The sequence below is a fragment of the Oncorhynchus mykiss genome, chromosome 32, assembly GCF_013265735.2.
Source record: "Oncorhynchus mykiss isolate Arlee chromosome 32, USDA_OmykA_1.1, whole genome shotgun sequence".
Taxonomy (NCBI): domain Eukaryota; kingdom Metazoa; phylum Chordata; class Actinopteri; order Salmoniformes; family Salmonidae; genus Oncorhynchus; species Oncorhynchus mykiss.
The window spans coordinates 39,204,250-39,227,421 of NC_050572.1; the positions used below are offsets into that span (position 1 = coordinate 39,204,250).

The window sequence follows — 23,172 nt, forward strand, 5'->3', positions numbered from 1 at the left end:
TTTAAGCATTGCCAACATCAGCTTCTGGTGCTGAAAAGGCAGAAGCACCAGCAAACAGTCACGGTGGCTGAAAAACTCAGAGCTCCGCCTCCAAGGCAATCACAACAACATCCTGATACTTATCTAAACCTGGGTGAAAATACCTAATTCCCTGCTGTAGTAACAAGACCAGGCATACCAACCTAACACTGTACTCTTCCTCAGGCAATAGGTATAAACAGGAGTAATTAGCAGGCTATTCATTTGAGTGAGTGAACAATCACTTGCTCCTAAACTAAGTCCATGAAGGAATCACACAAAGACCCCTTCTCCAAGTTGCACGGCAATGCACCTTTAGCACATATTGACTGTGGCTTGGCCCTTCAGTGTAGCCTATGAATGATCGATCAGCGTAATAAAAACCCATCACCGTTGATTCAGGTTCTGTCAGCATTTGTCTTTGAACAATGCACACAGAATAAGCCTAATTAAGCTTTAACACCGCAATGAACGTCAGGGAGGGGCTGCTATTCACAACTGGCATTGCAAACACAGGGCCTGCCGCCTGACTGAATATTAAATCGTTGAATTTGAGTGATGCTTGAATCTAGTGCATGTGTAGTGCTGTGAATTCATAAAAAACATTACTGTACCTTGTTAAGTGGACGAATATAAAGCACAATGAACCAATCCATCCATTGGATCCTTCACAACCACCAACATATTTAAATATTATGAGGTGTGTAATAGTCCCCCCCCCAGGCTTTCACAAGCAGTATCTTGTTCACTCTCACAATCCCCTATTGCAACACAATCAAAATTACCTAAAAAGGTGCAACCTGCAGTTGCTACATCAATTTGGGGACTTATAAATCTATATGTAGACCTACCCATTGATTCTTGAATACCTATAAGAAAGCCCCAATGGGCTTAGTTCCACAGTCATACCCCATTAGAACCCAAAATATAAGCTCCCATGTTTGTAAATGTAAACCAACTATACCTCTTCAAAACTAATGGTATGATGGATGGTCAGTACTTTCATCCATAGCTTTGTCTATGAATTTGAGAGTGGTTACATTTACCCAGCCAAATCACTCATATTTTTACCGAAACATTGCCCGGGACAATTCTTGTTATTGTTTCAACTGCTTATTGCGGCTTTAAAAACTACACATGAACAGCAAACAGTCATTTAGAGTTACATGCTGACCAGACCAGTCACGTGAGCATGTTGATTTTGTCCACCCACAGTCAGGACACTCAGGTTGAAAAGTGTCAATGAAATCTGAACCAATTATATTAATTTGGGGACAGGTTGAAAAGCATTAAACATTTAAGGCAATTTAGCTTGCTGTTGCTAACTAATTTGTCATGGGATAAATACATTGGGTTGTTATTTTACCTGAAATGCACAAGGTCCTCTATTCCGACAATTAATCCACAGATAAAAGGGTGAACCGAGTTAGTTTCTAGTCATCTCTCCTCCTTCAGGCTTCTTCTGACTTTATATGGCGGTTGGCAACCAACTTTAAGGTGCATTACCACTACAAACTGGGCTGGAGTGTGGACCTCAGTTCATCTTTCAATTCACCCACATGGGTATATATGCTCCTAAAAAACAATGAGGAGATGGGAGAGACGGGACTTGCAGCGCATCGCAAATAGAACCAAGTTCTATTTTAGCGCCTGGCTACGCAGATTCTTGTTGACGCGCATGAGCAGTGGGTGCAATGATCTAATAACATGTATGGGTACATTTATTTTGCAACGCGAGCGGTGAGGTCAGTTACGTTATTAAGTCCTGCCTCTCTTATAGCCTCATTGGTTTTTAGGCACATACACCCACGTGGGTGATGGTAAAATGAACTGAGGTCCTCACGCCAGTCAGCAATGGTAATGCACCTTAAAGTTGATTACCAACCTCCATATAAAGTCCAAAGAAGAAGCCCGAAGGAGGAGCGATTACTAGCAACTAAAATCAGTTTACCCTTTTATCTATGTACTAATTGTCAGAGTAGAGGTCCTTGTGCATTTCAGATAAAATAACAACCCAATTTTTAATCCATGGATCTAGCAAAAGCAAGCTAGCTGTTACCATAAATGTTTGGTTATCAACCTGTCCCCAAATTAATATAGTTGGCTCAGACTTAGTGATATTTCAACCTGTTAGTCCCGATTGGAGTTGTCTGGTCTGAGCTGTCTGGTCTGCATGTTAGGCATACTTTACTAATAACTATACTCTTTAAAAAATTATAATAATTCTTAAACACAGCACATAACATAAATATGGACTACCAAAGCTTCACTGTCACTAACAAAAAAGCAGAGGAAAGCATATAGCAAAAGCGGCACAGCATATTTCCGGTCTCCGGGAGACCTGAACAACAATACATTCAGGCATCTTCAATTATCGTACACAAGCACTACACACTACCTATAGGCCTACAACAACTGAAGCTCCCAAAATAGTTGGTCATTTCCTGGGGTAGGCTAGTCTGCTCCTCAAAACGTACCTATTTTTATTGTGCAATAACTACTATGTAGTTAACAGGAAGTTACAGTAAACTCAATAACATTGTATATTTTATAAAGGTGTAGGCTAATTACTGAACTATTTATCTAGCTAGTTAACATGTATTTTGATTGTTACTGTTTGACACGTCTAAGTCCAATTGATTTAAGGTGTTAAACCAAGGATGGCAAAGGCGTCAAGAAATTTGACAGTCTTAACAGAATAGCTAACGTTAGCTAAAAACTAACGTTAAATTCTATGCGTAGAATTCTTGCTCAATAAAGCCATTGTTTGTCAACAACTGACCAGACACGTTATAACAAACATTTGCTAGACATCACAACTAGTAACGTTAGTGATAGCTAACTGACACCGCAAGTCAACATTAGCTAACTTTTTAACTAACTAGTTCCACATTGGCGCATTCCCGCGTTACTTAACGTTACCCAAGAAGCTAACTATAAGGTACATTACATGATTACATTTTACATGACATTCCTGTGTTGTGCACCAATGTCACTAACTAGATACTGTTAACATTCGCTAAACATAGCTAGCTACTTACGTTAACGTATGCAGCTAACAGTTACCTAGCTAAAATTAGCTAACCTAGCAATATAACGAGCGCTAAACTAGCCAGGCAAATCAGCTATCGTTAGCTAGCTAACATTAGCAACTCACATTTCCTCAACCATTTAATCCAGTAACGCACGATAAGGCTGTGGTATTTCTTGTTCTCAATGCACCAATTTGATAGTCCTTGAATTGATTCCATTGTGTTCGACACTCCTTGAAACCGTCGGTCCAAAGTTGACTCCAGAGCCACAGGCAAACCACGACTTTGGCCGCTTGACGCGCCTGATCCTGCAGCCATCTTCGGGCCTTGCACTGCCAAGCCACACATAAAACAATGAACCAGATATTTCAGCGGATGTATAAATGTGAAGCATCCGTTTGGCGTCGATTCCACTCACTACCAAATATGGTGATGACGAGAAAGCCCAATGGCCGGCAGTAGGAGAAGATGGCGCGAAATTCTACAAAATGTCTCTTCGATTAAACATTTCATCTCCATACAGTTTTCTATTTCCAAAACTATAATCTGTAAGAAACAGATTGGACTGCGTGTTGTAGACTTCACCCTTTGCCAAAGTTTTTTTAAGTGCAAGAGGGAATTTAGTAATTGCCCACGCGCACTTCATAGAGTAGGCGTTCCCTAACGGAAATATACAAATAAATGCTAGAACGCGCCAATAGGATCTCACTAGCTCGTGCTTGGCTCTGCCCACCTCCTTGCCTGTTCTGCGCACTATGATTAATTTGCTCCGGTTGGAAACGACAGGGTATTCTTCTTCGATGAGGTCCAATAAATGTTGCATTACGCCACCTACTCGACTGGAGTATAACTTCCTTATGATTTGCTTGAAAAAAAACTAAACAAATACCTTACCAAACACTACACTCAGAAAAATAAATAAATATATATATACCATACTCCACTACTTAAATATATTTAGTCCTACTTCAGGCCAACAGCCTGAAAGGAAGAGACACCACCACTTAACACACCCTGCAACTCTTATGATGTCAAGTCTTGCACACTCAAATACCTCTTTGCAGCACCCACCACAACCTCTATTTTCTGTGACTTACATTCCCTGCAGTACAGTTGATAACCATTGTTATAAATGCCAAAAATCCAATCTTACTGAAACATATATCACTGGTTGGTTTATCCCTCTGTACTGGTACAGATCAACTACTCATACCACTCCTCTCAGGATACCTCCCACTTGATCCCTATTCCTATACTTTCTTTCCTGGCTCAGCATGACAACTTCTGCACTAGTCTAACCCTGAAAACCTCAACCTGCCTCTCTTGCACGGCACCCCGCCCATGGAGTAGCAGGTAGCTTAGTGGATAGAGTGTTGGGCCAGTAACTGGAAGGTTGCGGGATTGAATCCCCGAGCTGACAAGGTCAAAATCTGCCGTTCTGCATCTGAGCAAGGCAGTTAACACACTGTTCCCCGGGCGCCGGAGACATGGATGTCGATTAAGGCAGCCCCCGCACCTCTCTGATTCAGAGGGGTTGGGTTAAATGCGGAAGACACGTTTCAGTTTAATACATTCAGTTGGACAACTGACGAGGTATCCCCCTTTCCCAATTAACACGTACCACTACTTCCCCCAACACTACACATTCCTTTGTCTCATGCCCTTCTCACACTTAGGAACCTCCCTCCTACACACTACTGTCACAAGCCCTTAAGCTCGACACCTATAACTTCGGAATTTGGGGCGACATTTTGGAAATTGGCTGCCACCCTCCGGCGCCCCTGATTGGCTATTAGACCGCCGGGGGTGAGTGGAAATCATTTTAGCTAAAAGTAAGCTACAGAGATTTGCAACCAAATTTGCTACCACGTCAAAGAGACAAAAACTATCAGGAAGCGATGTCCATCAGCCGGTGTGGAGAAGAACAAGCCTCAAAGGACGTTCATTCGCAGAGACGGACTAGCCCCCGTTCGCTGGTTCTAGCAGCGAAGAGGGCGTACCAAAGCAGTCCGAGCCATCCACTTCCACCGATGATGACAGCTCTCTGGGTGGACAAGGACAGGTGGTTGCACCAGGCCTAACCACACCTCCAAACAGTGCCAGCGGAGACCCTACTATCTGGACCTGGACTAAGATCTGTTGCTCCACGTCCCCGATGACATAAAAAACCAAAAGATCCCGGCGAGTGGCCAAAAGATATGAATGGATCTTTACGGTATATTTTAGTGCAGGCTGGGCCACATCAGGAAAAGGAGGGAAATTTCCCAAGAGATGAGGGGTGACAAATATTTTTGGTGGCCCACTGCAATAGGAGGATGGCGAACGGGGAGAGAGTGGAGAGACCATGGCTCGTTTATTCCAAGCAAAACGATACAGCCTTCTGGTTTTGCGGCAAACTTTTTTTCGCATGAGGGCAAATCTGCGCTGGTCAGGGATGGAACCAGGAGCTGGAAGAATCTGTCCAACCTCCTCAGCTCTCATGAGAAGTCGCATGACCGCCTAGAAAGTTTCCAGAGGTGGAAGGAGCTGGAGATCAGGCTGGTGTCCAAGCAAACTATCGATACCCAAGCCCAACGGGCTATTGACGGAGAGACTCTCCACTGTCAGCAGGTGCTGCAGAGGCTCATAGCCCTGATACACGTAAAAGCCACCCAGAACATTGCATTACGTGGGACCACTGACAGGCTGAACGAACCAAATAATGGGAACTTCCTGAAGTTTGTGGAAATTCTGGGTATCATTGATTTGATTTCAGGACCATGGACAGCTACCGAGAGAAAACATTGATGACTGTAATGCAGCACAACAGCAGAGGAAAGAGGTCACTCTAGACGGGCCACAAAATGAAGAAATGCTGAAATGTATATTGGACAATCAAATTTGATATTTAAATAAACAAAATTCGTTAAGGCTGGGTCATTGACAGAAAGCTTATTTTTACACAGCTCCAGCGAAACTAGGCCCTACATGCATTTATGAAAGATTTTTGTCTCACCTAGGGTGGCGGAACGTCCAGGGCCCTGATAACTTACAGTTGAAGTCGGAAGTTTACATACACTTAGGTTGGACTCATTAAAACTCGTGTTTGAAACACTCCACACCTTTCTTGTTAAAAAATCTCTTGAGACTAGGGGGCAGTATTTTGATGTTTGGATGAAAAACATACCCAAATGAAACTGCCTATTTCTCAGGCCCAGAAGCTAGAATATGCATTTAATGGGTAGATTAGGATAGAAAACAATCTAAGGTTTCCAAAACTGTCAGAATATTGTCTGTGAGTATAACATAACTGATATTGCAGGCGAAAACCTGAGGAAAATCCAACCAGGAAGTGCTGTTTTTCTGAAACCTCTCTGTTCCATTGCATGCCTTCCCTCCATTTAAAGGGATATCAACCAGATTCCTTTCCCTATGGCTTCCACATGGTAACTGAGTGAGGTTTATAGGCCTCCTTGCTCGCACACGCCTTTTCTCTCTCTTGCTCGCACAGACCTTTTCTCTCTCTCCCCTATTGAAAAAGCTACCGTCCGGTTGAAATATTATCAATAATTTATTGTAAAAACAACCTAAGGGTTGATTATAAAAAATGTTTGACATGTTGCCACGAACTTTACGGATACTATTTGGAATTTTCATCTGCCCGTCGTGACCTGCACAAGCCTGTGGATTACTCAACAAAACGTGCCAACCAAATTGAGTTTTTTGGATATAAAAATAATCTTTATCGAACAAAACAAACATTTATTGTGTAACTGGGAGTCTCGTGAATGCAAACATCCGAAGATAATCAAAGGTAAGCGATTAATTTTATTGCTTTTCTGACTTTCGTGACCAATCTACTTTGCTGCTAGCTGTTTGTAATGTTTTGTCTGCTGAGAGAGCTGTCCTAACGCTTGGTTTGCTTTCGCTTGTTAAGCTTTTTTGAAATATGACACGCCAGGTGGATTAACAACAAGCTAAACTGTGTTATGGTATATTGCACTTGTGATTTCATGAAAATTAAATATTTTTTGTAATTTAATTTGAATTTGGCGCTCTGCAATTCAGCGGATGTTGACGAAAATGATCCTGCTAAAGGGATCGGTGCGGCAAGAAGTGTTAACAAACTATAGTTTTGGCAATCTACTTTGTGCATGACAAGTAATTTTTCCAACAAAGATTATTTCACTTATAATTCACTGTATCACAATTCCAGTGGGTCAGAAGTTTACATACACTAAGTTGACTGTGCCTTTAAACAGAAAATGATGTCATAGCTTTAGAAGCTTCTGATAGGCTAATTGACATAATTTGGTCAATGGGAGGTATACCAGTGGATGTATTTCAAGGCCTACCTTCAAACACAGTGCCTCTTTGCTTGACATCGATGGGAAAATCAGAAGAAATACGCCAAGACCTCAGAAAAAAAATTGTAGACCTCCACAAGTCTGGTTCATCCTTGGGAGCAATTTCCAAATGCCTGAAGGTACCACGTTCATATGTACAAACAATAGTACGCAAGTATAAACACCATGGGACCACGCAGCCGTCATACCGCTCAGGAAGGAGACACATTCTGTCTCCTAGAAATGAACGTACTTTGGTGCAAATCAATCCCAGAACAACAGCAAAGGACTATGTGAAGATGATGGAGGAAACCTGTACAAAAGTATCTATATCCACAGTAAAACGAGTCCTATGTGGACATAACCTGAAAGGCTGCTCAGCAAGGAAGAAGCCACTGCTCCAAAACCGCCATAAAAAAGCCAGACGACGGTTTTCAACTGCACATGGGGACAAAAATCGTACTTTTTGGAGAAATGTCCTCTGGTCTGATGAAACAAAAATATAACTGTTTGGCCATAATGAATATCGTTATGTTTGGAGGAAAAAGGGGGATGCTTACAAGCCGAAGAACACCATCCCAACCGTGAAGCACGGGGGTGGCAGAATCAGGTTGTGGGGGTGCTTAGTGTCAGGAGGGACTGGTGCACTTCACAAAATAGATTGCATCATGAGGAAGGACAATTATGTGGATATATCGAAGCAACATCTCAACAGATCAGTCAGGAAGTTAAAGCTTGGTCGCAAATGGGTCTTCCAAATGGACAATGACCCCAAGCATACTTCCAAAGTTATGGCAAAATGGCTTAAGGACAACAAAGTCAAGGTATTGGAGTGGCCATCACAAAGCCCTGACCTCAATCCTATAGAAAATGTGTGGGCAGAACTGAAAAAGCGTGTGTGAGCAAGGAGGCCTACAAACCTCACTCAGTTACGCCAGCTCTGCCAGGAGGAATGGGCCAAAATTCACCCAACTTATTGTGGGAAAGCTTGTGGAAGGCTACCCAAAACTTTTGACCCAATTTAAACTATTTTAAACACAATGCTACCAAATACTAATTTAGAGTATGTAAACTTCTGACCCAATGGGAATGCGATGAAAGAAATAAAAGCTGAAATAAATCATTCTATCTACTATTATTCTGACATTTCACATTCTTAAAATAAAGTGGTGATCCTAACTGACCTAAGACAGGGCATTTTTACAAGGATTAAATGTCAGGAATTGTGAAAAACTGAGTATTTGGCTAAGGTTATGTAAACTTCTGACTTCAGCTGTATATATCCTAACATCACTTTGTTGGGATCTCCACTCACGCCACCCTGTCTGCGTCGCACCAAACAACTAGCATCACAAACACCAGGAATCTTAACCTTCAGTTGGTCAGCATTCACATTTACCGCTACCCCAGTAATCACTCCTTTCAGTGGCACCCATTTCTTGAGAGCAAAACAATTCACATCACTTGCCCCCATTCGTTTAACGCGGAGGGCCTGCTCCCTCTGACCAGCAGAAACAAACAGTTATCACAAGACCACTTCTGGTTACCCTCACTGATTCCACAGCACCCAACTCTGTTTTTGGCCACCCTGAAACCATAAACGGATGAGCCAAAAGGCACGGATTATCCAAAAACGTCACTCCTCCTGTCACAGACTCATCTATATCCTGATCCTCGGTGCAAGCTTCGGACTCCAAGAACTTCACCACACCTACTTCCTTCCTCAAAATATGTTTTATATTTCAGATTCTTCAAATAGCCATCCTTTGCCTTGATGACAGCTTTGCACACTCTTGGCATTCTCTCAACCAGCTTCACCTGGAATGCTTTTCCAACAGTCTTGATGGAGTTCCCACATATGCTGAGCACTTGTTGGCTGCTTTTCCTTCACTCATCCCAAATCATCTCAATTTGATTGAGGTCGGGGGATTGTGGAGGCCAGGTCATCTGATTTATCAATCCATCACTCTCCTTCTTGATAAAATAGCCCTTACAGAGCCTGGAGGTGTGTTGGGGTCATTGTCCTGTTGAAAAACAAATGATAGTCGCACTAAGCCCAAACCAGATGGGATGGCATATCGCTGCAGAATGCTGTGGTAGCCATGCTGGTTAAGTGTGCCTTGAATTCTAAATAAATAACAGTGTCACCAGTAAAGCACCCCCACACCATAACACCTCCTCCTTCATGCTTTACTGTGAAATACACATGTGTAGATCATCCATTCACCCACACTGCCTCACAAAGACAGCGGTTGGAACCAAAAATCTCCAATTTGGACTCTGGGGTCTAATGTCCATTGCTCAATGTAAAAAAATACTACAAATAAATTAAAATCCTTGAATTAGTAGGTGTAGTAAAAATGTGAAACTGTAGTGTACATGTTCTTGCTTTGTCAAGGGATGCCATTTAACCGGCTGTCACAATCTCCGTACAATCAGCACGAACCCCCAGGAAGCAGCTGCTTCGTCTTGATGTTATTCTTTATCAATCGCTGCCGCAACGTTCTTCCATTTCAAACAAGCGCGCTCTCTTTCTCCCGAGTTCCTCGATTCGCTTGCTCATACCCTGTGCCCCTCCAACGACAGGGTCTGGTCTATCTTCGGTTAGTTATAAAAAAGTATGGTGCCGCGCTGGCTGTATGCATAAATCAGTTGCTATTGTTTTAACAGTACATAAAGTTATTTCAGTATTTACTAACGATAGTATTTATTATGTCCTTGCTTTTATTTCAACAAATTCAGCAACAAAGGAATTTATTGAGTTTCTGTCTTATTATAGAGTTGGTTGGTCGTTTCAAGAAACCTAAAAACTGACTAATGTGAATGTAGCGCCACCCTATGGCTAAATAGCTACAGTCCTCCAGCTCATCATTGCATGTCACAAAACCGCACACAGGCCGCAGGGAATCTACCTTCAGGAGGCCCCACCACCCGGAAAAAAAGCCAACTTCCTGCAATTCTACACTTTTGCCATGGGCAGACAGAAAAATGTACAGTTTTGTAGCTAATCTTATGCTATTATACACATTTTGCTTCCTTTAATTTCCTCCTTTCCTAGCTCCCTTTCCTTATTTTCCTCCCCTCATTTCCTTTCCTCACATCCTTTCCTAGCTCCTTTTCCTTTCCAATCTTCCTTTCCTTCCTTCCTAGCTTGCTTTCCTCCCCTTCTTGGCATTCCTAGCTACCTTTCCTCCTTTCCTTACTCCCTTTCCTTTCTGCCTATCCTAGCTTAATTTCCTCCTTTCCTATCTTCCTTTCCTCCTTTTCTTAATGTCTTTTCCTTCTTTCCACAATGGATAATAATAGTTTTTGTGTCATCGTCAATGATTTTAATGGCATTATACTGTATCCACAGTGGATGTATTTTTTTTTTAATCAAATCAAAAAACTATGAAAGGAGTTAGGAAAGGAAGCTAGGAAAGGAGTTAAGGTAAGGGACCTAGAAAACAAGGAAAGGGAGCTATGAAAGGAATGAGGAAACTGAGCTAGGAAAGGAGGTTAGGAAATGAAAGTAGGAAAGAGAACTATGAAAGAAAAGATGAAAGGGGGCTAGGAGAAGAGGAAAGGAAGCTAGGAAAGGAAATAAGAAAAAGGAAAGTAGGGAAGTAAGCTATTAAAGGAGGAAAGGGAATTTTGCTAGGAGAGGAGGAAAGGGAGTGAGGAAAGGAGGAATGGAAGGTCAGAAAGGATAGGAGGAAAGGAGCTAGGAAGGGAAAGGAAGAAAGAGAACTAGGAAAGGAGGAAAGGAAAAGTAGCTAGTTAATAGTATAGGGTTTAAGTGAAAGGACACTTTTAGTGACAGGCCATGCTGCAGGACTGCAGCTGGATACTGTAGATTGCTCAGGCTTTAAATGGCCTATCCACAGATGAAACAATATACTGGAGTAATTTACTGGAGTACAAACATTGGAGTAAACAGTAGAGTAAACATTGGTTTAAAACAAGCTTATATTTTAGGTTCTGATGGGGTGTAAAGCCCATGAGGCATTTAAAAGTTACATTCTTCAAGAATCAATGGGTATATATCATTAATTTATAAATCCCCAAATATAGCATCTGCAGATTGCCCCTTTAATCCATCGTTGAGATGGGTACAGGTGACTGACGCTTCGACGCCAAACTGATGTCTTCCTCTGAAAGAAGTAGGACGAGTACTGGTGACTGACAGCTTGACATCAGTCACCTGCACTCATCCTAACAATGGAATAAAGCTTCAGCAAATAAGAAATGTATCTCTGCATTTTTCGTTGAGTACTCCCAACTCCTTCCTGCCTCAAATTACCGGTTGTCCATTTGGAAGTTTTTCTTGGTAGGCTATTTTGTTGTATTTTTGTCATTGTTGTCGAGCACCCCTTCTACTTTCTTGCTGTAGCGCGGAGGCCTACCTGAACTCTCATTTAGCAGGGCCACAGTCCATTCTACATCAGCTCAGATGTTCGGGGAAATAATTTGAATGTATGTGTCAGACGTCAAGTTCTGATGAACCAACACGTTACTTTATTTCAGCAAAAAGGGTACAATTTATCAAAAACAATATAGCTCTCAAACAATTTTATATAAAATATTATGCACAAGTACATTGTGTGTAACCAAAAAACAATTATATTATGTCCAACCCAAAAATGTGATAGAGGGTATTGGGTAAAAGGTAGGAAGAAAGGAGGCAAAGGAAATGGCTTGAATAAAGGAAGATAACATAAAACAGCGAAGTATCCTTCTCAGCCTAACCATTTGTCCTCTTTTGATAAACAGAGAAAATGTCCAAAACATAGGCCCTATTTATTTAGAAATGTACATTTTATTTCGATTTTTTTAATGTCACACTTTAGTCATTTAACAGACACGCTTCTCCAGGCATTGCAAGCGCCATGCTCTACCAACTGAGCCACACGGGACACTGTTAATTAAGCAGGAGTATTAAGGGAAATATCTAAATAGACAACTCCACAATTGGCTGATGTATGACCAGCTTTTAGGAAGGGTTGTGCATTGCCTCAACACAGTTACCTGTGTTTACAACTGAATAGATCTCTCTCCTATGCTGTCCATGACCTGGGCCTTCCTCAGCATGGTTAGGAACAATAACACATACTACCAGCTTCAGTTGTCTGTATTCGTTTTTATCCAGAAATCTTCTTTAAGTTGGTAGATCAAGTCAGTACCCAGTTATTCTTGGTTTCCTGCCTACTCCCATCGAGGTAGTTACAACTCAAGAGAGACTCTCTGAAAGTGGCCAGGGATAAAGTGGCATTCAACATGAATGATATTTGCTAGGCAAAAACATTGTGGTTCAAATGGCCTAATTAAATATTTTTGGGGGATTTTCTCCCAATCCAATAGAAACCTTCCTAGAAGATTAAAAATGAGGTGTTTTGCGTCATCACAATAGTAATATTTATCAACAAAGTGGAATGTCCTTTGTTATCGAAAGTAAAATACTCAAGTGCAAATCACTTTTGGGCAGTGTATTCTTCAAAATATTTTTCTTTTCACACCATAGAATAAACCTGACATCAAATGTATCAAAAAGTAAGGGGGCGGCAGGGTAGCCTAGTGGTTAAGAGTGTTGGACTAGTAACTGGAAGGTTGCAAGTTCAAACCCCCGAGCTGACAAGGTACAAATCTGTCGTTCTGCACCTGAACAGGCAGTTAACCCACTGTTCCTAGGCCGTCATTGAAAATAAGAATTTGTTCTTAACTGACTTGCCTAGTTAAATAAATGTATACTATAGATTTACAGTTATAAAGCAGTTTAGATACAGTTATAAAGCCAATTAGAATGTAATAGGGAATCCCTGTCTGCATCCAGGTTTTTCAGAACAGACCCATTCCAGACCCAGACCTATTTTATGAGAAATACAATAAATCTAACATAGTTGTTATTTCTCCTCTTTTGTAGTTCTTAATGGACTTCATTCCAATCGTATGCTACTGGTGTAGTTAGTATTCACACTGAGGTGGATTTAGTCAATAGTTACATTAAACTGTGTAATAAATAAATGGTTTTGTTGCCACTGGTTGGCAGTGGTTTAGTGCCAGTTGTACGGCATGGTTTACAATCAATGAGGTGGTATAGCAAGCCTTATACATTCAGCTGCCTTTTTTCACTGTGCTGCATCAGCTAAAGGATTAACAGGTTCTTGTATTGTTTTTCATTGTATTGTCCGTGTTTTAAGATGTACTACTATTGATAACTTTATCATAACTGTGTGTTGAGGTCAATCTTTTTTTAGTGTATTTCATGTGATTGGACTGTATGTCTATTTTTGTTGACAAGTCTAAAATAAAATAAAAATGTAACACTATATATATTTGTTTTATTTATTACTAAACACTGCTTTATCATATCAACCATAAAAAAATATTCCCAGATAAATTTCAGTTAAAAAAAAAAAAAAAAAAAAGAACTCTCCAACACAGACAAAAGTGGATGAAAGATGGTTAAAAGGTGCAATAAGTTCAGAGTTCAGTTTTATGTCCACTTTTACGTGTCTGTGCTTCTACTCCGGCTCTTGTTTCATAGACCTTAGTAATGTGGGAATAGATTGACTCCTCCTTTGGATTCCCACTGATGTAATATTGGTCTGTGTCTTCACTGTGCCAGGCCCGCTGTGGCACCTCCGTGGCTGATGTCCATGGAGGGAGAGCTGATGTGAGTGAAAGACCAGATGGGTGGAGGAGACACGGCTGTCTTGTGTGGCTGGGCTACCACATGCAGAGCAAGGTGAAATTTCAAGCCTCTTATTTCCCTTTCTTCTCCTGCTGACAGTCAGACATGACGGGCTATAAGTGTCTGTGCTCAAAAGGCTAAAGTCTTGTGAGGTCACTTCCTGGTAGTTGTCCTCACACTGCAGGCGCTTGCAGCTGGGTGGGGCGGCACTGGGGAAATCAGAGTCCAACCAGCTAAGCTTGCGCTTCTGATGGAGCAAGAGTGAAGAAAAACATAAATTAGATACAAGTCTTACATATTATAGATTGCTGTGGGAATCATTATGACAATTACATATTAAACAGTGATAGCTAGAGCAGTAAGAGACCCACTTTGACTGGCATACACAGCTGATTTTGGTGCCATCGTGGCGGAAGACTGGGTGTGGGGTTCTGGCTGGCAGCGACAGGGGTCACATGGGGGAACCACATCTTCAGCATCATCTCTACCTGCAGGAGTGTGCGGAGGAATTTCTCTCTGTGGAAAAAGAGGAGTACTGTCATTAATAACATGTTATGACATGAAACACTTAAAGTAAATGTGTGACTACACCATAAGTTCCTGCTAGCTATGCACATGATGGTTTGCTTACCCCATGTCAGGTTTCTGAAGAATACCCAGGATCCTCTGTAGTCTGTCGATGGCAACGCTCGACTGGAAACTGCTAAGACCTCTCTCAAATCTCCCCGTCTTGAGTCCATTCAGAAGCTCCAACAGGGGTCTGATAAACTTTTGTAGCTCTGAACACTAGGAGAGAGAAGGGAAACAGAAAACATCAATATATTCAGTCTGATAATGTCCCTGGGTGAGAAAATCAGTAACAAAGTATGTTTAAATCAGTCTTTAAAAAAAAAAAACTCACTTTCTGAGCGAAGGCCAGGTCTCCTTGTGTGGTCTCCTCTGTGCTTTCCTTTGTGCAGAATGCAGCACTGCAAGAGGACGCCACCATGGATGGGTAGATGTTGGTGTGGGGAAAGCATTCCGCTTGTCCACTCCCAGCCATGGACCAGTGTAACCTTGGGGCTGCCTCGCCACCCCCGGCCAGGGGGAATGTTACCGAGCAGGTCTTGCCACCCCCTGAGCTATCTCCCTCGCTTTCGGAGGTGAAGACATCAATGTCTGCCTCGTCCTCCGTCACGTCGCTCTCGCTGAGGAGGAAGCTGGGGGTGGAGGAGCGGGAGTCGTAGGACGGCCATTTGGTGGACATGCTCAACAAATGCATCCCTGGAGAGAGAGAGAACATACCAGGTCAGTCCCAAGGGATATTACAATTAGTAATAGCTGATGTAGAGTTAATGGTGACCTAGGCATTACAACAAGTCCGGCATGTAGTAAACCCCCCCTTTAACAAAATGACAGTCATAGACATACCTATATCCCAATTTACATTTTAAAAAACGATCAATAAAAAAACAATAACAAATAAAAAAACAATAACAACGCAAATTCATGGGTTTCACGTCACGTTCCAGAATACTAGTAGGTGTGTCCCCTAATAAATATTCAAGAAGGAATGCTGTTAGTTACTGATATTGGTTCAAACTCCACGAGCTGTTGCGTTGCTATCTATACATGTGATCGTGTGCTGTGTGGAGGGGTGACGCACCCTGTCCAGTGGGATTTGGCTGTATCGCTCTAGGATTTTATGTCAGCTATTAGTTACAATTCAAACATCTGACCATTTTAACATCAAACTAATTGACTACCCTGCAACAAAAGGCCAGAGGCTGCATCACACTACATTGTTTCACGCATTATAAAGTTGTCAATGTTCATTGAACGCTTCTCATAAATCCCCTATGCCTTTTCTTTAAATACTTACTGTATTCAGTTATTAAATAATATATAGATGACATACATAGAGATAACTAAAGCCATGAACTGATTCCAGGTTGGTTTAAGGCGTTAACCAAAGGAAGGTTCGGGCTAGAGCTGGAAAAGCTGATCCTGAACCAGCGCATACTTCAGGGACAACCAATAATGATTTTACTATTTGCTTAATTATTGTAACCAACAGAGCACATTTGACAGTTCTAATCGAGCTTAAATAGGACTGGGGTAAAAAATATCTAAAGAAAAACATAAGGCACAGTAGGCTATAGCCGATATATCTCTTACCTTTTATGATGAAGCCGATATCAAAACAATCAAATAAAACAGTCAAATTGATAACTAGTTGAATATCTGCTATTTCCTTCTCCTATTGCAATTCTGATAAGATCTTATTTTCAAATATATATGACTAACACTGATGTTGATTGCGCGCTCTAGTTGTAAGAGTCCTCTATTCTCAACGTCTCCGTACTGTTTCCTCCTTTCAAATTCCGTTTACCTTTCAGTGCTCAGTACAGCGAGGGGCAACATGTGAATTGCTACCATGCGCTACACGTGCTGAAATGTGTGCACGGCCGGGATTGGTTAGCACTTGGTAAAAAAAAACGCTCTCATTGGTTGAGAATATAACCACTCAGTGACTACATAAATACTGATTGGCCCAGTAACTTACTTGTCACGCTTTTCTCTCACTGCACGTGTCAGACGTGTGGAAGGCTGTGGCTGTATCGTCAGCAAGGAAAAACACGAGGCAGTAACCACACGGTTTAAATAGCGTGGCTGAGGTGTCCTGTCCTGCATTATCATAATGTAAGGCTAGTGATTAGGCGGTACTTACGGTTTCGGACTCCACTGTGTAGAACACGGGACAACAACTGATGTCATCAGCTATGGATCAGCCTGATGATGATGCACCAGAGCTGGGGCAATAAATAATTGGATAATGGTCGAGTTAGGGTGGCTACCAACTAAATTCAGCAAAATAAGAAATGTCCTCTCACTGTCAACTGTGTTTATTTTCAGGAAACTTAACATGTGTAAATATTTGTATGAACATAACAAGATTCAACAACTGAGACATACACTGAACAAGTTCCACATTAAATAATGTGTCCCTGAACTAAGGCGGTGTCAAAATCAAAAGTGTCAGTCCTGTTCGTCCTGTCTCCCAGTAGCGCTGTCTTAGACGTCTCATTAGTAGACATTGCAATTTATTGCCCCAGCCACATCTTCAGTCCTCATGCCTCCTTGCAGCATGCCTAAGGCACGTTCACACAGATGAGCAGAGACCCTGGTTATCTCTCGTTTGGTGTTTTTCAGTCAGTAGAAAGGCCTCTTTAGTGTCCTAAGTTTTCCTAACTGTGACCTTAATTGCCTACCGTCTGTAAGTTGTTAGTGTCTTAACGACCGTTCCACAGGTGCATGTTCATTCATTATTTGTGGTTCATTGAACAAGCATGGGAAACAATGTTTAAACCCTTTACAATGAAGATCTGTGAAGTTACTTGGATTTTTACTAATTATCTTTGGAAGACAGGGTCCTGAAAAAGGCACATTTCTTTTTTTGCTGAGTTTAGTAAAACTGTCATGCATGTTTACTCCCCATTTAGTTAAAGCTGCAATATGTAATGTTTTGGACAACCCAACCAAATTCACAGACATTTTAGTTATAAATATGTCATTCTCATTGAAAGCAAGTCTAAGAAACTGTAGATCTGTTTTGATGCGTTTCTTTTTCTATGCTCCCCGTTCTTAAGTTTTTTATATTTTTATTACTTTCGGTTTTGTACACCAGCTTCAAACAGCTGAAAATACAATATTATGTTATGGAAAATATATTTCACAGCGGTTTAGACGGTACAATGATTCTCTACACTCCGCTTGCTCGTTTTGTCACAAACTGAAATTATGCAACTATTACAACTTTAGCAAGAAGGATAGAAGAAGTGATTTAATGTAGATCATGTTTTCCCAGGTAAGAACAACGCAGTCAGGGGTACGCCAAATAAAAATGTGATTCACATTTAAATATACACTGCTCAAAAAAATAAAGGGAACACTTAAACAACACAATGTAACTCCAAGTCAATCACACTTCTGTGAAATCAAAGGAAGCAACACTGATTGACAATAAATTTCACATGCTGTTGTGCAAATGCAATAGACAACAGATGGAAATGATAGGCAATTAGCAAGACACCCCCAATAAAGGAGTGGTTCTGCAGGTAGGGACCACAGACCACTTCTCAGTTCCTATGCTTCCTGACTGATGTTTTGTTCACTTTTGAATGCTGGCGGTGCTTTCACTCTAGTGGTAGCATGAGACGGAGTCTACAACCCACACAAATGGCTCAGGTAGTGCAGCTCATCCAGGATGGCACATCAATGCGAGCTGTGGCAAGAAGGTTTGCTGTGTCTGTCAGTGTAGTGTCCAGAGCATGGAGGTGCGACCAGGAGACAGGCCAGTACATCAGGAGACGTGGAGGCCGCCGTAGGAGGGCAACAACCCAGCAGCAGGACTGCTACCTCCGCCTTTGTGCAAGGAGGAGCACTGCCAGAGCCCTGCAAAATGACCTCCAGCAGGCCACAAATGTGCATGTGTCTGCTCAAACGTCCTGCACGGTCAGAAAGACTCCATGAGGGTGGTATGGGGGCCCGACGTCCACAGGTGGGGGTTGTGCTTTTACAGCCACTTCGCCACTGGCGCCCTGTGCTCTTCACAGATGAAAGCAGGTTCACACTGAGCACGTGACAAACGTGACAGTCTGGAGACGCCGTGGAGAACGTTCTGCTGCCTGTAACATCGTCCAGCATGACCGGTTTGGCAGTGAGTCAGTCATGGTGTGGGGTGGCATTTCTTTGGGGGGGCCGCACAGCCCTCTATGTGCTCACCAGAGGTAGCCTGACTGCCATTAGGTACCGAGATGAGATCCTCAGACCCCTTGTGAGACTATATGCTGGTGTGGTTGGCCCTGGGTTCCTCCTAATGCAAGACAATGCTAGACCTCATGTGGCTGGAGTGTGTCAGCAGTTCCTGCAAGAGGAAGGCATTGATGCTATGGACTGGCCCGCCCGTTCCCCAGACCTGAATCCAATTGAGCACATCTGGGACATCATGTCTCGCTCCATCAACACCACGTTACACTACAGACTGTCCAGGAGTTGGCGGATGCTTTAGTCCAGGTCTGGGAGGAGATCCCTCAGGAGACCATCCGCCACCTCATCAGGAGCATGCCCAGGCATTGTAGGGAGGTCATACAGGCACGTGGAGACCACACACACTACTGAGCCTCATTTGGACTTGTTTTAAGGATATTACATCAAAGTTGGATCAGCCTGTAGTGTGGTTTTCCACTTTAATTTTGAGTGTGACTTCAAATCCAGACCTCCATGGGTTGATAAATTTGATTTCCATTGATCATTTTTGTGTGATTTTGTTGTCAGCACATTCAACTATGTAAAGAAAAAAGTATTTAATAAGAATATTTCATTCATTCAGATCTAGGATGTGTTATTTTAATGTTCCCTTTATTTTTTTGAGCAGTGTATGTTTTTTTCTTCACATTTTCAAACAGTACATTTATATTTCCAACGGGCTATACGTACATTTGGGTGAGTTTTTTTTCTTCGCCTGAGTATCCTTGTTTCACTGCCAAAAATGAAATTTAAACATCTTGTATTCAGCGAAATAACAACACAATGTCAAATACAGGTAGCCTAGTCAAATAATTAACATCCAATCACATTAACCGTTACTCTCTCACGGGAAACCTTCACTCTTGCGCAGACATTTAGAATCGAAACATGACAATTTGAAAAATAAGCCACTGCAGTTTTTTTGAGCAAGAATGAAGACGACTTTCGAGCAGTAAGACATGTATAAAAGCAACAGATACCATTAATAAGAAGGGGCTAGAAGCGTCTGATATTGTGAGCTACCGAGTGGCTAGGATCGGCAATCCCCATACTATTGTGGAGTACTTATTTGCATACAAGCCAATGAATTTTGTGCGTTACAGCTGGATGAGTCAGAAGTGGCGGGCCTGGCACAGCTCCTAGTGTATGTCCGTTATGTTTATGGGGGGTCAATTAAGGAAGACATCCTCTTCTGGAAACCAGGACAACGTGAGAGGATATTTTTAAAGTACGGTACAGCTTTGTAACATCAAATGGACTTGTGGTCAAGATGTGTTGGTATCTGTACTGATTGCGCAAATGCCACGACAGGGAGACATAGTGGAGTGGTAAAGCGTGTGCAAGCAGTTGCTCCTGACGCCACTTGGGTACACTGCAGCATCCACCGAGAGGCTCTTGCTGCCAAGGGAATGCCTGACAGCTTGAAAGACGTTTTGGACACTACAGTGAAAATGGTTAACTTTGTTAAAGCAGGGCCCCTGAACTCATGTATTTTCTGCATTATGCAATGGTATGGGCAGTGACCATGTAACACTTTTACAACATATGTGCTGGTTATCAAGGGGAAAAGAATTGACACGTTTTTTAAAATTGAGACACGAGCTTAAAGTTCTTTACTGACCATAATTCTCACTTGTCTGACCGCTTGCATGATGACGAGTTTCTCACACGACTGGCCTATCTGGGTGATGTTTTTTCTCGCCCGAATGATCTGAATCTAGGATTACAGGGAATCCGCAACTATATTCAATGTGCAGGACAAAAATTAGGCTATGATTAAGAAGTTGGAGCTCTTTTCTGTCTGCATTAACAAGGAGAGCACACAGGTCTTTCCATCATTGTATGATTTTTTTGTGTGCAAATTAACTCAAGCTTACAGACAATGTCAAATGTGATATAGCGAAGCACCTGGGTGAGTTGGGTACGCAATTACGCAGGTTCTTTCCCAAAAACAGACGACACAAACAACTGGATTCATTATCCCTTTCATGCCCTGCCTCCAGTCCACTTAATCAGAAGCCACTGTCAGATTTCTGGATTGGGCTGTGCCCAGAGTATCCTGCCTTGGCAAATCGTGCTGTTAAGACACCGATGCCCTTTCCAACCTCGTACATATGTGAGAGTGGATTCTCGGCCCTCACTAGCATGAAAACTAAATACAGGCACAGACTGTGTGTGGAAAATGATTTAAGACTGAGACTCTCCAAAACAACCCAACATCCTTTCAAGCACACCCTTCTCATTAACCTGTGGTGAGTTTTTCACAATTTTTGATGAACAAATAAGGTTTAATATGTAAGACGGCTAAATAAAGAGCAAAATTATGAATTATTATATTATTATTTGTACCCTGGTCCTGTAAGAGCTCTGTCACTTCCCATGAGCCGGGTTGTGACAAAAACACTCATTCGTATGTTTTACAAATGTATCTTATAGTGTGTGTGTGGCAGGCTTACAGTGATGGCAAAACAACATTTGAGAGTGCGCTGACCCTGGTGCTAGAGGGGGTACGCAGCTGGATTTTGAATTTTTGAAGGGGTAGGGACTATAGAAAGTTTGGGAACCACTGGTGTAGATAAATTATACCCTATAATAGCCTTTTACATTTGTTTGGATGACCCAACCATTCCTAAAACGTATCATCTGAGCCAGAAATGAACAGGCCTAATTAAATCAAGCAATTATATTTGGAGGTCCTTCCACAATGTTGTTATGGAGCATTTACAGACATACTCAATCTCTCTCTATCCCAGTGTGTTGTCCCCACTTGCTTCAAGATGTACACCATTGTCCCTGTACCCAAGAAAGTGAAGGTAACTGGACTAAATGACTCATCTCGCCCTGTAACGCTCAATTCCGTCATCATGGAGTACTTTGAGAGGCTAGTTAAGGATCATATCACCGCCACCTTACCTGACATCCTAGACCAGGGGTGTCAAACTCATTCCATGGAGGGCCTAGTGTCTGCAGGTTTTTTTTCTTCTTTCTTTCAATTAAGCCCTAGACAACCAGTTGTGGAGTTCCTTACTAACTATCAAACTTAATTCATCAATCAAGTACAAGTAAGTAGCGAAACACCGCAGACACTTGGCCCTCCACGGAATGAGTTTGACACCTGTGCCCTAAACCCCCTACAATTTCCATCATGCCCCAACAGATCCATGGATGAAGCAATCGCAATCACCATCGCACTGCCCTCTCCCACCTGGACAAGAAAACCTACGTAAGAATGCTGTTCATCAACTACAGCTCAGCCTTCAACACCATAATGCCCTCCAAGCTCATCACTAAGCTCGTGGCACAGGGTTTGAACCCTGCCCTGTGCAACTCGGTTATGGACTTCCTGACGGGCCGACCCCAGGTGTTAAAGGTAGGCAACACCTCCGCTACGCTGGCCCTCAACACGGGGTCCCCACAAGGGTGCGTGCGTGCCTAGCCCCCTCCTGTACTGCCTGCTCACCTATGACAGAGTGGCTACGCATGTCTCCTAATCAATCATTTTGTTCTTAGACAACACAATAGTGGTAGGCCTGATTACCAACGACGACAAGACAGCCTAGAGGGAGGACAATCTCTCCCTCAACGTCAACAAAACAAAGAAGTTGATCATGGACTTTGGGAACCAGCAGAGGGAGCATGCCCCGAAAAACATTGACTGGGCCGGAGTGGAGAGGTTGAAAAGCTTCAAGTTCCTCGGCGTCCACATCACTGACAACCTGAAATGGTCCATGCACAGACAGTGTGGTGAAGAAGGCCTAACAGTACCTCTTCAACCTCGGGACTCTGATGAAATTTGGCTTGGTCCACCGAGCCACCGCCTGTTCACCCCGCTATCTATAAGGCAGAGACAGTACAGGTGCATCAAAGCTGGGACAGAGAGACTGAAAAACAGCTTCTATCTCCAGGCCACCAGACTGTTAAATAGCCACCACTAGCTGGCCTCCGCCCAGTACCCTTCCTTGAATTTAGTCCCTGTTACTAGCTGGCTACCATCCGATACTCAACCCTGCACCTTTGAGACTGCTGCCGTATGTACAAAGTTATTGACCACTGGTTACTACAATATAATTGACCACTGGTTACTACAATATAATTTTACACACTGTTTTACCCACTTCATATGCATATACTGTATTCTAGTTAAGGCTCATCCTATATAATTACTGCTGCACACACCTTTTCTACTCATATACTGTCTATACACATATACAGTACCTTCAGAAAGTATTCAGACCCCTTGACTTTTTCCACATTTTGTTACATTACAGCCTTATTCTAAAATAGATTAAATTGTTTTTTCCCCCTCGTCAAGGCACTAGTTACAGTGCCTTGCGAAAGT

General features: G+C 42.3%; 2 protein-coding genes across 7 annotated transcripts in view; both read right to left on the reverse strand.

Moving 5' to 3' along the window:
* Positions 1-3,651, reverse strand: part of rprd2a (regulation of nuclear pre-mRNA domain containing 2a) — a 46,139-nt gene extending 42,488 nt beyond the window's left edge. For all 3 annotated transcript variants that reach the window (XR_005041326.1, XR_005041325.1, XM_036971207.1), the window contains exon 1: positions 3,176-3,651. Coding sequence is in view for 1 of the 3 variants with exons in the window: in XM_036971207.1 (XP_036827102.1) it covers positions 3,176-3,398 (223 nt within the window). In the remaining 2 variants the exon portion in view is untranslated. The remainder of the gene's footprint in view (positions 1-3,175) is intronic.
* An 8,193-nt stretch (positions 3,652-11,844) lies between these two features.
* LOC110510413 (circadian-associated transcriptional repressor-like) lies at positions 11,845-16,808 on the reverse strand. 4 transcript variants are annotated; one of them, XM_036971435.1, is made up of 5 exons: positions 16,756-16,808; positions 14,947-15,308; positions 14,677-14,831; positions 14,417-14,561; positions 11,845-14,292 (listed from the first exon to the last, which is right to left on the reverse strand). In XM_036971435.1, the coding sequence occupies exons 2-5, from the start codon at positions 15,304-15,306 to the stop codon at positions 13,876-13,878; spliced, it is 1,077 nt and encodes a 358-aa protein (XP_036827330.1). In that variant the 5' UTR covers positions 15,307-15,308; positions 16,756-16,808; the 3' UTR covers positions 11,845-13,875. The 4 variants fall into 4 exon arrangements, with proteins under 4 accessions (XP_036827330.1, XP_036827329.1, XP_036827328.1 ...); XM_036971434.1 differs by lacking the exon at positions 16,756-16,808 and adding an exon at positions 16,591-16,710; XM_036971433.1 differs by lacking the exon at positions 16,756-16,808 and adding an exon at positions 16,417-16,525.
* Between the last annotated feature and the right edge of the window lie 6,364 nt (positions 16,809-23,172).